At 38.5% G+C, this 16,688-nt stretch overlaps 3 protein-coding genes across 9 annotated transcripts in view; all 3 read left to right on the top strand.

The window, feature by feature from the left end:
* Positions 1-1,469: 1,469 nt before the first annotated feature.
* Positions 1,470-9,519, top strand: denr (density-regulated protein). Of its 4 annotated transcripts, none has more exons than XM_047373701.1 (8): positions 1,470-1,576; positions 5,766-5,878; positions 5,962-5,981; positions 6,099-6,183; positions 6,805-6,894; positions 7,561-7,677; positions 7,763-7,902; positions 9,207-9,519. In XM_047373701.1, exons 2-8 carry the CDS (start codon positions 5,776-5,778, stop codon positions 9,249-9,251), a joined length of 600 nt encoding a protein of 199 aa, XP_047229657.1. In that variant the 5' UTR covers positions 1,470-1,576; positions 5,766-5,775; the 3' UTR covers positions 9,252-9,519. The 4 variants fall into 4 exon arrangements, with proteins under 4 accessions (XP_047229657.1, XP_047229658.1, XP_047229659.1 ...); XM_047373702.1 differs by having other exon boundaries at positions 1,476-1,688; positions 5,771-5,878; XM_047373703.1 differs by having other exon boundaries at positions 1,476-1,688; positions 6,814-6,894.
* A 135-nt stretch (positions 9,520-9,654) lies between these two features.
* LOC124873165 (hydroxycarboxylic acid receptor 3-like) lies at positions 9,655-11,441 on the top strand. Its single transcript, XM_047373699.1, has one exon. It carries the CDS (start codon positions 9,972-9,974, stop codon positions 10,962-10,964), a length of 993 nt encoding a protein of 330 aa, XP_047229655.1. The 5' UTR covers positions 9,655-9,971; the 3' UTR covers positions 10,965-11,441.
* A 2,773-nt stretch (positions 11,442-14,214) lies between these two features.
* Positions 14,215-16,688, top strand: part of clip1b (CAP-GLY domain containing linker protein 1b) — a 60,645-nt gene continuing 58,171 nt past the window's right edge. For 2 of the 4 annotated variants that reach the window (XM_047372443.1, XM_047372440.1), the window contains exons 1-2: positions 14,278-14,334; positions 14,713-14,797. The gene's annotated coding sequence lies outside the window, so the exon portion shown is untranslated. Of the gene's footprint in view, positions 14,335-14,712; positions 14,798-16,688 lie in introns of all 4 variants that reach the window. The other 2 variants (XM_047372442.1, XM_047372441.1) reach the window with 2 other exon arrangements.

Here is a 16,688-nt window from a genome sequence, read left to right as displayed (position 1 = left end):
AAAAGGGCTTTTCAAAGTAATACAAATGAAATTTCAAAATAAAAGATATCAAAAATAATCTGAAATATGCTAAAACCCTGTGCGAGAATAACTGTCATCGACACCTATCAGTTTGCAAGAAGTTTCAAAGCCATTTTAAGGCCTTGGGCATCCAGCAAAGCACACTGAGAGCAATTATCCATAAATGAAGTAATGAAGAGACAGTGGTGAACTGTATCAAGACCTAAGAACAAGACCATCATATCCGCAGTCATACACGATAGCTGTACTGTGATGGACTGGGGTTTCTTTGTAACTTCAATATGTGAATGACTCGCTGAATTTGATTGAACAATGAATTCTGCCCTCTAGAAGAAAATACTGAAGGAGAATGTGCATCAGTTCATGGCCTTAAGGGTTATGTAGCACGCCAGAGATCCAACGGAACCCAGCAGCATCCCCATCTAAATCAAAAATCTAAATAGGTTTGTAAAACAAGACGCACATGCAACAGGTTTAAGTGCATACTGCAGAGGAGAGGTCTTCCCCGATGGGGTCGCGACCCCTAGTGGGTTCTTGGAGGTACTGAGAAGGCTCGTGAGATTTCTTTAAATTTTACTTTTTTTTTTACACTTTTCTTTGTGTTTCTAAATTATGTCTTTAAATACACATTACCATGAATCCAACATGTTGTAGCAAACTGATAAATGCAGGCATAAAATAATGTATTTTAGTCAGAAATGCACACATTCATTGGACACACCAGCTGAACTCTGCTTTAATCACAGCCTGACCCACCATGATACACACACACACACACACACACAGAGCAACGACCCCTACTATACATCCATATGGTCATGGGGGGGATTCACAAGAACTGGTATTGGTTCTTCAAGAACCATCAGTATCCAGGACATGGGGAATATAGTGTTCCTATGTATAGTGGTCCTTGTGTTTTCTGAAGTCCAAAATTAACATAGCCATCTCTCTGGAAATTTTCCTTTGATGACCAGCTTTATGGAGACGCTGATTTCTTTTTCTGCATTCTGTAGCAATAACTTGGAAAAAATGTCGGATAAACCTGATCAGACATTGTAAAAAAAAGGTGTACAGCATTTTAGTAAGTCCTTAAAATGAATAAAAATGAAGCCGGTATCTTATGGTTCAATTTACAGATTTTTTTCATGTTCTGTGTTATTTTTTAAATATACGACAGACATATGCCTTCGATTGTTTTTTTCAATAAAGTTTATAAAAAAAAAAAAAAAAGAGTCGCTCTCAGGCCCCGACGTTCTCAGGTTCGACCACTCCCGGTCCTTTTACGTTCCGTTTACGCTAAAACTCTACCACAGAAACCTAACCTTTACATCCTACATCCCTTCCATCCTACCTTTAAACTACACTGATGTCCTACGCACAATCTTGGACCGAAATAGAAGCCAGTCAGACTTTGCGCATGCGCTAACCGGAAGCAAATTCTTGCATGAACCAGGAAGGGTTTTGGACTATTGGGTCCTGAGTGGCGTTGAAAAGCTGCCGCTATATATTATTGGCCAGACCCCTTTCACCAGAGGCGTTACAAGGCGTGCTCGAAGTATGCCAAGTAAACCTTATCAGTGAGAATGGTGTTCTAAAAGTAAAACTGACCTTAATAATGCGAGCGGATCTTCTACTGAACCGGCAGTTTTAAGAGTTTACTGTGCAAGGTAGGGCATGGTCCAATCGCGCGTCTTAATTCACTTTGTTTCCGCTGCAGTGAGCCGTTGTGCTGCATTAGCTTAGCTATCTTGCTAAACTAAATCGAGGTGCTAACGGTAACAGCTGGTGAGCCCACGTAGCCTGATGAATGAAACCACTCAAAGCTGATTCTAACGTTTCGTTTTAGCTACGTTTACGAAGTGGCGGAATTCGCAGTAGTAATTATGATGTAATTGTACATTTTGATATAGATTATATTAGCATACTGTTCTGTTTAACAAATCTTACAGCCAATAAAACAACCGCATGTGTTAGCTGGCTAAGGCTACTTCAGCTGTGTAGCAAATTAGATTCAACTGAAAGCTACAAAAATCTATTTTCTTTCCACAAGCAACAGAGTGCCAGGAAGAAATAAGCTGAGCTGTTTGGTTACAGTTGTGAAATATATGAGCTTCCAGTCAGCCTGGGGTAGTGTCTGGGAAGGAAATCAGATTTTTCTTTTCATCTTTTCGCACGTTACTTCAGCGATAGCTTTGCAAGCTGTAGCACTTAAAAACTGTGACCCATCGACACACGACTTTACATGCATGACATTATCATGCATGTATGTAAAAGTAGGTATGTTAGCAACATTTTCAAGACTTTTCAATGATGCCACGATAATGTGGTTAGGTTCAAAATTAAGGTAGTTTGTCTCTAAATTTATACGGAAATCTGTAAGATATTGTGACCTAACATAAAACACACTACTTAATCTTTTTTTTTAATATTACATTGAAACCTACAAACTATTTTAGTTGAATGTCCTAATTTTTTTAAGTGGGTGTTGTTAATGTAACTGAATTTATTTGTACCAATACTCTTTTTTTTCCAGTCAAATGTTCTGTTCATTATTGTTCAACAGACATGATGAGCTACTCCTATTTACACAGATTTAAAATATATACTAAGTATGAGCTTTGTTGTTTTTATTTAAAACTGAAACGTTTTTCCACTACTGAAGTATATTCAAATCTTAATTGTTACATTTATATTTCCTACAACATTTGATTTTTTTATTTGTAGACTAAAGTAAAAATACAGCATAAGCACCTGCTAACCTAAATAGCAGCTTAGTAACAGTTTTAAAATGCGACTGTAATACTTTGCTGTTTAGATGCACGTATAACACGCTGATAACAGCTGGTTAATTCTTGGGGCAATCTGCCCAAGGAGAACCACTAGTAAGCTGTTAAACAGAGATGCTGCCTACCAACTGCAGCTTTAAATAACGGCGTTATCTTAAAAGTGACTGGAGGGGGACTTTTTTTTTTACCAGACTTGACTTTCCGTGTTTTTCTCAACCATACACATTTCCAAACAGCCAAATGTTTTGCTTGTAAACATGGGAAAAGTGTAGTGGTCTTATTTCAGCTAGCTGACCAGCAGTGCACAGCCACAGGTGGGGGAGTGACACAATGCTCCATAAAATAGAGGGAAAACTCTTGCTAGTCTGGCCCGTTCTCTGGCATCTGATCAAAAGGATTTTAAACCGGTAAGCAGCGTGTTGTGTACAGGTAGAACATCCGAAGCGTAGACGGAGGATATGAGGTAGTCGATTCTGGCGCTCTATCTATCCATACGCTGGGAAAAAATAGACCACTAGTGCCACAAAATTTAAAAAAGGAATTTAAAGCGTGCAAACAATATGATGGAACCTTGAGCAGTTTCGAGATTTAATTTTTTTTAAAACTAAGGCTGAAATTATTACTCCGATTAATCGTGACACTTGCTGAAAGAACAACCCACTCAGAGCAGCAGTTAGACCAAAATTGTACTAAAGATGTATAGATTTTGCTTCTAAGATAAAAAAAAAAAAAAACCTTTTAGTGTGTAAATGTGCTCTGTTAGAACTCCTCAAGTTGCATAGTTTTAGCTTCACCTGGTTCCAATTCTGTGTAAAAAAAAACAACTCCTATTAAGCACCTTTTGCTATCTGATTATTAATCAATTAATTGGAGAAATAGTCAACAGATGAATCGATTAACAAAATAATTAGTTGCATCCCTATTTAAAACCTTGGTGTAAGTTGGTTCCAGTAAGCAGCCCATGCCTACTGTAGAATACTGTTAAACTGACTATATTCTGCATGAGACCAAATGCATGTGATTACGGTCTTTTTTTTTTTTTTTTTTTTTTAAATAAGACTCAAACTTTGAAATTAAGCTATAAATTGTTTGCAGCTTTTGAATGATGATGAAAAACAGACTTCTCTCAGGCCAGAGGCATACGTTCTAACATACCAAAACGGTACGTTTGTGGTGTATGCATAACTGAAAACAGTGGCAGACTGTTTGGTTGATTGACCAAATTCTGCTTGTCTTCAGGTAGAACATCTCACCCCACCTGTCTCTGACAGGAAGGAGAAAACTAGATAAATGATATTTTTGGGAATGTTTCCTTTAAGATATCAGTGAAGATTCTCCAAAATGCAACCCACAATGGTAAATAAATTGCTGTTTTCAGAAAGACTGCACAGCCTGCAGAGTAATCATTAATTAAGCAGTGGGCCAATGAGAGCAACTGCAGACTCACTGATTGTAACAGACCTAATTAGAGGACTGGATCTGTATTGGTTGGGCAATGACATTTATTATTATTTTTTTTTACATATTTCTTATATACAGTACAGACCAAAAGTTTGGACACACCTCATTCAAAGAGTTTTCTTTATTTTCATGACTATGAATTTTGTAGCTTCACACTGAAAACATCAAAACTATGAATTAACACATGTGGAATTACATACTGAATAAAAAAGTGTAAAACAACTGAAAATATGCCTTATATTCTTGGCTCTTCAAAGTAGCTACCACAGCATCTTGCAGCGGCATGGTATTCCATCCTGTTTGCGTTTAGTTGGAACATCATTTATTTTTCAACAGGACAATGACCCCAAGCACACCTCCAGGCTGTGTAAGGGCTATTTGACCAAGAAGGAGAGTGATGGGGTGCTGGGCCAGATGACCTGGCCTCCACAGTCACCGGACCTGAACCCAATCGAGATGGTTTGGGGTGAGCTGGACCGCAGAGTGACGGCAAAAGGGCCAACAAGTGCTAAGCATCTCTGGGAACTCCTTCAAGACTGTTGGAAAACCATTTTAGGTGACTACCTCTTGAAGCTCATCAACAGGATGCCAAGAGTGTTTGGAGCAGTAATCAAAGCAAAAGGTGGCTACGTTGAAGAACCTAGAATATAAGACATATTTTCAGTTGTTTCACACGTTTTTGTTCAGTATATAATTCCACATGTGTTAATTCATAGTTTTGATACCTTCAGTGTGAAGCTACAATATTCATAGTCATGAAAATAAAGAAAACTCTTTGAATGAGAAGGTGTGTCCAAACTTTTAGTTTGTACTGTACCTTACCTGATTGTCAACCAATTAACAGTAAATGTTCTTCTGTGAGCTGTGCAGCATTTCTGTGTAGATGGGAATAGTCTCCTGTCAATGAAACGCCAACAGAAAGACCTCAGAATTGCTCCTGGATTAACAGCGAGCTTCAATTCAAGTAGTTTGGACAATACAACCTTTTCAGAGGAACATCTCTTCTGAGCTTGTTTTGAAAAGACACACACCCCTCTCCATATTACGATTAGCTCAGCTGATCAAAATGTATATTTTTACTACAGCCTCTTTGGGGGCGATGATGCATTAGTTTAGAAACTCTTTACTCCGAGGAGTCCGAGTTTGTGTCCTTGTTGTCCCTGAGAGAAAGTGGGTGTGGTTACCACACTGACACAGGGTGCAGTGGGAATAAGTGAAAATAAAGTATTCGGATCCCCGACTGATTTTACAGTGCAGCTCTAATAGTAAATATCTAGAAACATGGAATGATACTATTTCACCTTGCTTATTGCAGCCTTCTAATACATAGAGGGTTTATGCTCCAACAAAATGACAAAGTTCTGACCTCAGGGAAAGAGAAAAATGACTGATGGTAGGAAAAAAGACAATGTGAATTATCTGCCATCAGCTGCCATGCCAACACTCTTTTTTTAAATTTTTTTTAACCTTCTCCTCATTTGTCTTCACCTGGCCCAGATCAGTTGTGATGGCTACTACTGAAATGGAATCTGGGTCTTCAGAAAGCAGGTCGGAGCAAGGATCATTGGACCCTGATTCGAAATACCCTCTTAAAGTTCTGTATTGCGGAGGTACAGTTGATAAACTCATTTTGTTGTTTACTACTACTTATTATGATGCCTTTAACCTTAGGTTATTTGTTTTTCTCCTACAGTGTGCTCCCTACCTACAGAGGTGAGTTTGATCATTAGACAGACCTTGCATAAACACACTGTGTGACCTAGTTGACTATAAATAAACTTTTGCAGATTATTCCTTTCAAGAGTTGTAAATTAGTGATGTCTCTTGCAGTACTGCAATTACATGCCCGAGCCAGCCAAATGTAGGCAGTGGCTTGAGAAGAACTTTCCGGATGTGTTTGCCAAGATGACTGTTGGTGAGTGACTTGAAGATTTTCTGTGGATTTTTACATCATTTCCCCACAATTTAAAGGACTGCATTAACTGTGGATAGATTACAGCAAAGAGAGTTGGGTGGACCCCTGTTTTCAGTTGCTTTAAAAGCCAGATTATTGGCTTGGCCTTTAGGCCTTTAGAAATGGGGTGCAGTATAGCAAAAGATGGCAATGATAGTAATGGAGTTCTGTCATTGGACATTTTTTAGGCATTTACTGACTTACAGAACCAACATATACACAGCAGAATGGTTTTCAAAGTGAAACCATTATTTAGATCCTTATGGATGCTAAAGTAGCTTCTAAGCTAAGGTTTGAATTTTAGTCATAAAAGTTGAAAAGTTTCATATTAAGATTCCCTTTTATCTGGGTTCTTTCAGAGTTATCTTCAACATGTAAGAACGAATATTTATTAGTATTTCACAGCAACTGCATTTCTAGATGCGAGTGGAATTTACCCTTATGGGGGACCAACCGACAAGTAAAAAAAACCAAAACAAATAAAATATTGTTTAGCTGTAATCAAAGTAAGCTTTCCTTTAATAGATAAGTTGTATTTTTGCAGAACTGGTTGTAATTCTTCTTTTTACTTCTGTCCCTCTGGTCCGGCAGGAAATGCTCCCAAACAGGAATCCGGAACTGGAGAAGCTCCCCCTACAGGTGAAGAGGAGGAGAAGAAAAAGCAAAAACGAGGTACGGTTTTCTAATAATTGTTTCAGACCTGCCAGTAGAAACGTAATGTGTCTGATTCCACGAACCCGAACTGCTTTAGGATGAGTGTCAAGTCAAATCAACGTTTCAGCAGTGTTTGTGTTCGACTGTAGAAAGAATGCTAGCATTCTTTAGTGTAGGAGCACCTGAGAGGCTCAATGAAAAGCAACAACAATCCAGATAATCAACATAGTCTCTTAGTTACAGCTCTTGTAGCTCATATGGCTTCGAAATGTGTAAATGCAAAAAAGTTATATTAGTCAGAATATAGCTAGTCTTGTAAAAAATTCTCATCAGGAATTAAATTTAGGTTTGATTTGTGGGGAAGAGCATGATCTACAAGGGTGGAGTTGTTCATGTAGAGAAGAAATAAAAATGCAGAATTTTATTAGTGAACTCTTGATTATTGCAATGCCATGTTGGATCTGGTTAACGATGGAGTCTTTCCTCTTAAGGAAGCAGTTTTCCGCACAATTGAGTTGAACAGACTGATTTCTTATTTTGTTTAAATTAAAAATGTAGTTTCAAACAATCATCACGAACTATTTGTGGGTTTATTTACCTGAAGTTTCTCATCGCTGAGCATCATTGTTGTCTGCATGGAGATCAGTGGTGATTCAAATCTTGTTTTATCACCTTTCTGTTCAGGTGGAAGAGGCCAAATCAAACAGAAAAAGAAGACGGTGCCTCAGAAAGTCACAATAGCAAAAATCCCAAGAGCAAAGAAGAAATATGTCACACGAGTGTGTGGCCTGGCAACATTTGGTGAGACTTATGCTGTTCTCTTATCCACACATCTTGCTGTTCACTTTTTAAGCACTTTATTCTAAATGTTGTTCCTTTGTTGCAGACATTGATCTTAAAGAGGCTCAGCGATTCTTTGCTCAGAAGTTCTCTTGTGGTGCCTCAGTTACAGCCGAGGATGAAATAATCATTCAGGGAGATTTTACAGATGACATAATTGACGTCATTCAAGAAAAGTGGCCTGAGGTAAACTGTCTGTTCTTGTGGGAAAAGTTTCATAGGATTTTATGCTTGTCAATTTTAGGAAAATGTTTTTTTTTTCTGTAGCTTCAAACTTTTCTTAAACACATCTAATTAGCGAACAAACGGCATCACCACGCTCAAGTAACACAGCAGTCAGGAAAGATAGAAAGTTGAGGAGTTGAAAGCAGGGTTTGGTCAAAAAAAATATCCCAAGCTTGAAACATCTCACAGAGCTCTGATCAATGCATCACCTGAACATTGAAAGACTGTGGCACTGCTGTAAACCAGCCAGGACATGACCTCCCACCTCAACTGACAGGCCAGCAAGGAGGACATTATTCAGTAACGCAGCCAAGAGGCCCTTGTTAACTCTGGAAGGGCTGCCCAGATCCAGAGCTCATGTGTGAAAATCTGTTGACAGGACTACCTGTTGTGTACTCCATCAATTTGGAAGAGTGACAGTAAGAAAGCCATAAGATAACCTGTTTGCAGTTTACCACAAGCCATGCACATAATAAAAATAACTGCACATACTTCACAACTCACCTTTCCTACACTGAAACATGGCAGTGGCAGCACCATGCTGTGGGGATGATTTTCTTCAGCAGGGACAGGGAAGCTGATGAGACATCAAGAGAAGACTTGCGTAGCTAAATTCATGATAACCCAGCAAGAAAATGTGTAAACTTTGGAAAAGACTCTATTCTGGGGCTTTGTTTTACCTTTCTACAGGACAGCAACCACTAAATACAGCCAGTGGAATGGTTTAGGTCAAAGTGTAGTCATGGCCTAGTCAAAGTCCAGACCTAAATCCAATTGAGAGTTTTTGGGTAGACTTTAAAATTGATGTTAACAAAACTTCTCTAAGCAGTCTGAGAACTTTTTTTTTTTTTTTACATAAAATGTACAGCATCTATGTACTGTTTCAAACTTCAACTTTACAATTACAGACCACAGGACATTGATGCTTGTGGTTGTAATGTGAAAAAATTTATTGGATATGAATTCTTTTGCAAGGTACTGTATATAAATATTTTAACTGCTCTTATCCAGTGTTTGTTTTAACACAAAGTGTTAATTTACTCCATACTATTTTTTATGGCACACTTTAGAAATCTGGACAATATAAGAAGCCTCTCATGGTGAAGCTAAGCCATTGGCTTTTAACCAGAAGCAGGATCTGAAATGGAGTTTAACACAAAAACTTCCACACAACAAAATTATGACCCCAAAAAGAAAAAAAAGTTACTTTAGAAAACTGCAAACCTAACACCTTTTCTAAGGCTAATCTCTTTATCCTTCTGTAGGTGGACGATGACAGCATTGATGATCTGGGTGAAGTTAAGAAGTAGAAGACCAAATATGCACTTTCACTGGGATGGATGTGACCTGTAACATCAATAACAACTTGGCCAAATGTACACATCAAGTCATTTTATACTTATTTTATTTACTGTACATAAAAAGGTGCAGACTTGGCCACTCACTTGGCAGTTTTCTTTTTTTTTTTTAGTTAATAGCTGCTTTCTCTTGTTTGCCAAAGGCGTGGTATGAATTAAGTCCTTCACAAATGTTCTTCACTCAAGCAAACTGTAGGCTAATAAATTCCCGTCTCCTCTGTCTGTTCTGCCTGCTCTTTATTCCTGAGTTGGTTTCTTGCTTTTCTCCATGACTGTTTCCGTTGCGTTGTTTTCTTTTCCAGAGTTGGTTTAGTCGTCCTCACCTGCTTTATGAGTCCCATAGATGACCGCAGGTTACTTGTTTTTCCTGCGTCCCACTGTTCACCCATGAGTAAACCTATTCCCAGGTATAATAGTTTTCTAATGAAGGTACCCTCCCCAGGGAGATAACATTTACAGTTGTTATAATGCTCCTTTGGGTCAATACCACTTCCCCGTAGATAACACCGTGCACAGATGCTCACTCCAATTTCGAATTAGTGTGTTTGTCCATGAGCCCTTTGCAAAAGTGCAAACATGATTTGCTTTTGAACCAAGGCACTTTGTGCAGCTTGTCTTTATTGACTCAGTTATATAGCAGCAGCTTGTTGTGCACCACTGGTGCGTCAGAAGATGAATATCTCTCATTCAGAGGTCTGCTGTGCCTTTGAATCGCCCATCCTGAACCAGGTTTTGCCTCCGGTTCTCATCTTGGAGTTTGTGTTTGGATTAATGGGAAACGTTTTGGCTCTGGGGATGTTCATCTTCTACATGGACACATGGAAGCCCAACTCCGTGTACCTCACTCATCTAGCTGTTGCCGACTCAGTCGTACTGTTCTGCTTGCCCTTCAGGGCAGATTACTACAGGCGTGGGAAAAACTGGATTTATGGCGATGTCCCGTGCCGTATCCTTCTTTTTCTGCTGGCCTCTAACCGGGCAGCGGGGATCTTCTTCCTCACAGCTGTGGCTGTCGACCGTTACTTCAAGATCGTCCACCCACAGAACCCTATAAACCGCCTAGGCCTGGGCTATGCTCTGTGGGTCTCCCTCGGCCTTTGGGGGCTGATTGTTCTTGCAACCGGATATCTTCTTGCTAATGAGCACTTTTACTACAATAGCAACCGCACACAGTGTGAGAGTTTCAACATCTGCATGGACTTCACCCCCTTGTCCACCTGGCACAACGCTTTTTATGTCATCCAGTTTTTCCTGCCCGCTGCCATCGTGGCGTTTTGCACCATCAGCATTACCTGGCAGCTGAGAAATAGGGCTTTGGATAAGAAGGGGAAAATCAAACGTGCCGTTCAGTTTGTCTCTGCGGTGGCCCTAATCTTCATTACCTGCTTCTTCCCCAGCACCATATCTCGCATCGCGGTGTGGATCCTGAAGGTTTGGTATGACGAATGCAGACATTTTGAAAAGGCCAACCTGGCATTCTACACAACGGTCTGTTTCACCTACTTCAACAGCGTCCTCAACCCTCTCGTGTATTACTTCTCCAGCCCGGCATTCAGCGGCACCTTCCGGAAGGTTCTGAACAAATTGCTGGGAAGAAGCGACGACAAAGATCCAACACAGCCGTCCGACAGTAACATTTCCACCGTCCATGGTGACGGAATCTAAAGCCACCTGATGAGTGAACAGCGATGCCTGAAAACATCTTTTCTAGGTTTCTAGCTGCAATAAAAAGGAGAAAGGCTTATGAACAAAGTAGTGATTGTGATGTAAATGTAGACAATAAGCAGCGTCAATAAGAATAAAACGCGAAGCAATTCATGGAATACTAGACAATAAAATTCAAATTAAACTTCGGGTTTTCTTCTCTAGTTCTTGGGTGAAAGTAATTTACTCCATTCAACGTCGGTGAAGTTTAAAAAGGAGCGGCTCAATAAGTTACAACCAACACACATGACCTGTAAAGTTTAGATGAGTATGAAGCTCATGGATAAATTCAGATGTTTACTTGATTTCAAGAAATATGAGGCGTTTTTTCCAGCTTTCATAAACATCATGGTGACCGGGTTTCTACAAGGTCTTAAAAAAGCTCAAATTAAAATTTTTGCTCTTCAAAAAAAAAAAAAAAAAACTCAAACACGCTCAGATGTTCTAAATCAAATCTTAAAATGTTTAATTATGTCTCAGCTTTTCTGGTTCATTTTCCTTTGATGAGCTCTGATTGGTGCTCTCCAGGTCCCGAAAATGCATTTTTATTATTCTTTAAAAGTAGACCTATTCAAGAGCTTTCATTTTGGTAAATAAACACATAGACCCAACAGTATGTAGGTAGTTTAGGGTTTTTTTTTTTAGTTTAAGAAAATCTGATAAAGGTTAGAGACCAATGAGCACAATCTCCTAACTCCTCCATTCAAAACTCTTGCCCGTATAAATTGGCAGCTTTTTCTGTCATTGTCCTTAGAAGAGAAAGACCTTCACCTTCTTTTGCATGGCATAGACTATTAAGAATAGAGTAAGTAGCAGTTGGTAATCACTGATTGGTACAGACACTAAATGTGTTTCAGTTTAATTAACTTGTGTAAAAGTATAAAAATAAAGCATATTTGAAAAGGGTTAATAGACACATTGTATCTTCTGTGAAAATTTTAATTTAAAACAGACAGAGGAAAAAACTGAAATTTGATAAAAAAAAAAAAAGCTCTCAGTAACTTAATGATTGGCAGTGGCATTTTATTTGTTTTATATGGGCAATACAGCTCATCTCCTAGGGGGTCATCCAGGTGGAGGGTGGCAAGGGTAGCATGTGCAGGTGCAAAGTTATGAAATATATTCCCAGAACGTTTTTGTAAGTATTGTGTGTAAGCGCTGTAAGAAGAAAATTACAGCTCTGCTGAATTGCCATGATTGCCTTTAAACTATCAGCGTTCAAACTTTTCTTCTGGAAAGATAAGAAGTCATTGTCATAGCTGCAAACAGCCTGGATTCTACTTGCATTTAAGATGCAGTGTGGAAACAGGGAATGATCATACTAAATGAACTGGTCATCTTCCATGTAAAACGTTGGAAGGTTAATGTTGAGTTTTTTTTCATGGTTTTCTTCATTTGATTTGGTAAATATAGACACCACTAATTTACACTGATTTATATTATTATATTTATTTCACTAAGTGTGATTTTTGCAGAAATAGATCCATAGTTTTATATCTTGAAATTTCTATTTTCTTCCCTATGAAATAAGGGAACTTCCCTGCCTGCTATGCCTGAAACCTGATTGAAATGTGAGAAAGAAAGAAGGTTACACTTTTCAATTGTAATTTTTAAGTGTGCTGAAATACAAAAAAAATTCAACAAGAACTGAAACAATGTATTAATTATAGTAATTATTTTTTATTATCATATTTTGGTAAATAAAAAGAGTAATAGCCCTCTGGTGGATAAACATAAGAAGACCAAGATGACTGTCCTAATTGATTGCAACTCTCCCTTTTGGAAAAATTAACTACACAATAAAAACATCAGCAAAATAAATGTAATCAGATTCTGGAGTCCTTAATTCACGAAGTCACAGAAACAGATGTGACACATTCAGTGGCTTTAAAAAAATGAACCGACCTCTGTTAAAATGCCTAGTTTTTATTAAAGTAAAAAGGAGAATTTGATAACTAATTCTTTTTAACTCTTTTTCACATATAGTGTGACATTCTTTATATCATAAAATAGATACATAGATAAAATTCAATTCATTGTACAAAGGATGACAATTTTCATGTATTCTCCATATGTCTGGACTACAGAGTAGCGTTATGAGACAGAATTATTTTATATAATGAAAACATTTAGGCCAGACTAAATTTAGGCCAGATAAATGTTTTATAGGCTACCATAGTTATAGTCTAATGAGTTGAATTTGGACTTTTAGGCCACAGTTCCATGAGGCATGTTTAGCACAAAAACAACATGGAACATCACCAAAAGAACAGCATACAGTGAAGTATGGTTGGGTCAATATAATGCTCTGGGGTTAGTTTTCTTCAGATGGTCAGTTTTGTCCCAAAACCTTCAGTTATCTGCTAGAAAGCTGAAGATTAAAGGGGTATCATTTTGCAGCTCTACTGTGAACCCAGACATACATCTTTATCAACAAAATTCTGACCGCATGAGATGAAAATTAAACGTTTTCAGTGGCCAGTCCCGAGTCAAGAACTGAGTCTGACAGAAAATCTGTGAGGTCATCTGAGTTTAAGAGACCTGATAAATTTGGAAAACTGTTGCAAAGTACAAAGGGGAAATATTGCCAAGTCAAGATGTGGGATACAGACAAACTCCTAGCAAAGATGACCGCAAGCCAAAGTTAAATCAAAAAAGTATTAGTTTAAGAGTATGCGCACTTATGGAACAAGATTGAATTTTTTTGTGTTGTTGTTGCTTGCAACAGATCTATTTTTAGTTGAACTTTACAGGAAACATGTAACATTATACGTGGAAAACCGTTTTGAAATTATAATTTCTCATTTTAACAGGGGTGTGTAAACGTTTGAGAGCCATTTTATAACAGAAATGCTTGGAGACAAGGAACAGATGGCATCTCAAGTCTCCAATAAAGCATATGTTTATTCTTGTTGTGCGTGTTTTTTTCTATTTATAAAATGGACTAAAACCAAATGTAATTCACTTTATCCCCAGTGAGGATGTGGATTTTACTGTGTGGTGAAAGTGAATCCCTATCCCTTTATTCCAGACTGCCAGTTATGTCGCTATTATTAGTATTATTACTGTTATATTCTAAAAACAATAAAAAGCAGCTTTGTGCTGTCCTCACTCATTTCTTTAACAATTCTTTGAAAAAAAATATCTGAATCTGAAATGTACGAGCTTTTGTGCGTGTCCCCAAACTCAGCATCTTCTCCAGGGTGACGTCAGACTGTGACAGCCGGGGCTGGGCAGGGAAACGGAGAAACGGGAGCCGCTGGAAAAACATGTAACGGTGCACCTTCCCACTACAGCCCTCACAGAGACTCATTTCACAAAAACAGACCAAGTAAGTCTGCAGAGCAACTTTTCCTGCTGCTTTCTGCTAAAACCTTCAGCAACACCCATCACTGGGCGGTTAGTTGTCTAACATTAACTAGTAGTCGGCGCTTTATTTGCTAGTCTGAAGCTAGCTAGCTTTGGCATTCCAGCAGAGAGTGAGGCTTTAGCTTTATCGTGGTTTGATCCCAAATAGCTCATTTAGACGCTGTAGGCAGGTCTCCTTACAATTAATTTGTAAGGAATTTAGCAGAAGTGTCGTTGTGGTTTACATCAAAGTTGTGCTGCTGTGGCTCATTTAATGACAGAGCCCAGCCCAGATATACTGACAACAAGGTCCAGCCTCACTAGGTGTGTACATGCTAATGTCTTATACTCCGATTTATAGGTAAAATGCAAAAACTTGAAATAGAGACAGAAGAGTTGGGGTGTGTGATATCTGGAGGTCTCACGCTGATGTCTGACAGCTGCAGGTATGCTTGTTTTTTGGTCTGGCTGCACCGACTGGGTGGGGAGAGAGACCCGTCTTGGTGATGTTACATCTGAGGAGCGCCACTTTTCATTGGTTACAGTTTAGTCTTGTTTAAGTAGCTGAAATATGCCTTTTTCACTCAAATGATCGTATAAGATACAGTGATTATAATATATGGAGAGGATGTGTATCTTTCTAAAAGGGAAATACAAAAAGATCCTGAGCATTTGATGTAATGGATGCCTGAGAAACCTTTGCATTGGTCTGGACGACACCACAATAAAAAGGATTTTCCACAGTTGTCACATTGCAACCACAAACTTCAGCATATGTTATTGAGATTTTATGTGATAAACAAATTTGGCATAAATGTGAAGTGGAATGACAAGCACACATTGGTTTGAGAAATTGAAGAAAAAAAAACATGGTGGTCTTGGTATTTGGTCCAACCAAGAAAATTCTTTGGAGAACCAAGTTTCTTTGCAGTCAGAGCTGCAAGTCTTCTGGGGCATATATCGTTTAACTTTGGAGTTATAGAGTCTTACCACAAATTCTCAATAGTATTTAGGTCTGGACTTTGACTGGGACATTCTAACACATACATATGCTTTGATCCAAAACATTCCATTGTTGCTCTGGCTGTATATTTAGGGTTCTTGTCCTGCTGGAAGGTGAACCTCCACCTCAGTCTCCAGTCTTTTTGCAGGTTTTCTCCCATTATTGCCTGTATTTAGCTCCATCAAGCCTCACATCAACTTTGACCAGCTTTCCTGTCGCTGCTGAAGAAAAGCACATCATAATGCAGCCACCACCATGTCTCATTATGGAGATTTTGTGTTCAGGGTGATGTGCAGAGTTAGTTTCCATCCACACAGTATTTATACATGTGGGGGCAGAAAGTTATATTTTTGTGTTATCTAAGGGTGAGGGGTATGAATACTTTTTCAAGGTACTGTATTTGTTGATAATGTGATATAACAGACAATATTTGCAACTAATTTGGACAAATTTTCAAGAGACAAATAGCAAACCAAAGCATACTGATGGGTCAATCCAAGGACTTTGAAAGTTGAGAAGCTAAACATTCAGGAATAGCCATTTCAGTCTGTTGATCTCAAGTGAATGGTATTTTATTTAGCTTTCTGATGACAAAACTAAGTATGGACAGAGACACCCTTTAACAGAGAAGTGAAGGCAGCTGCACCAAAGACTTGGTAAAGCAGCAAAGAAATTAAAGAAGGAAATTTCCTTGTCTTCCAGACTTTTCTCAGTTAGTGTGTGCAGATGATTTCTGATTAATTATTAACAATTGTAAATGAAAACAATGACTCATATCCCTGAGCATTAAAAGAGAATGACCGAGATGCAAGAGTGTACCAAGTGAGACAAGATAAACTTGTTACTGTGGTGTACAAACAGTAATTGTCCTTAAACATCAACTTGGCATTTCTGTCTTGCAGCCTCTCCTTATTGATTGGCTGTAGTACACTTAAATGTGCGAAAGCACCATAGTTCCCAAGACTTAACAGTAATCCATGCTGAAGTGAAAACACATCCATTTGTGTGGAGAAACAGAGTCTGTCTTGTTGCAGCCAGTATGAGTCATCTGTGTGGTGAGGCTTCTGTTCCCCACCTACAAGATGTGGATGCAGAAAACCAGTCCTTGTTTAAAGCTGGACACCAAGCACAAGCCCTGATGGACCTCACATTTATTACTCTGGTGATAGCAAATAGTTTTTTATACAGTAGTTTATGGGTTGTGTAGCAGCTGACATTGAGATGCTCATGTAATCCTGTATGATTTACAGTATGTCTCGGAGAAGAGAGGGAATGAGAACATGTTTTATGATTTCCCTTAAAGCATTAAATACAAATTTATTCAGTAAAGCCTT

This window comes from Girardinichthys multiradiatus, chromosome 8, assembly GCF_021462225.1.
Source record: "Girardinichthys multiradiatus isolate DD_20200921_A chromosome 8, DD_fGirMul_XY1, whole genome shotgun sequence".
Lineage (NCBI taxonomy): Eukaryota > Metazoa > Chordata > Actinopteri > Cyprinodontiformes > Goodeidae > Girardinichthys > Girardinichthys multiradiatus.
This window is presented reverse-complemented; position numbering and strand designations above follow the sequence as displayed.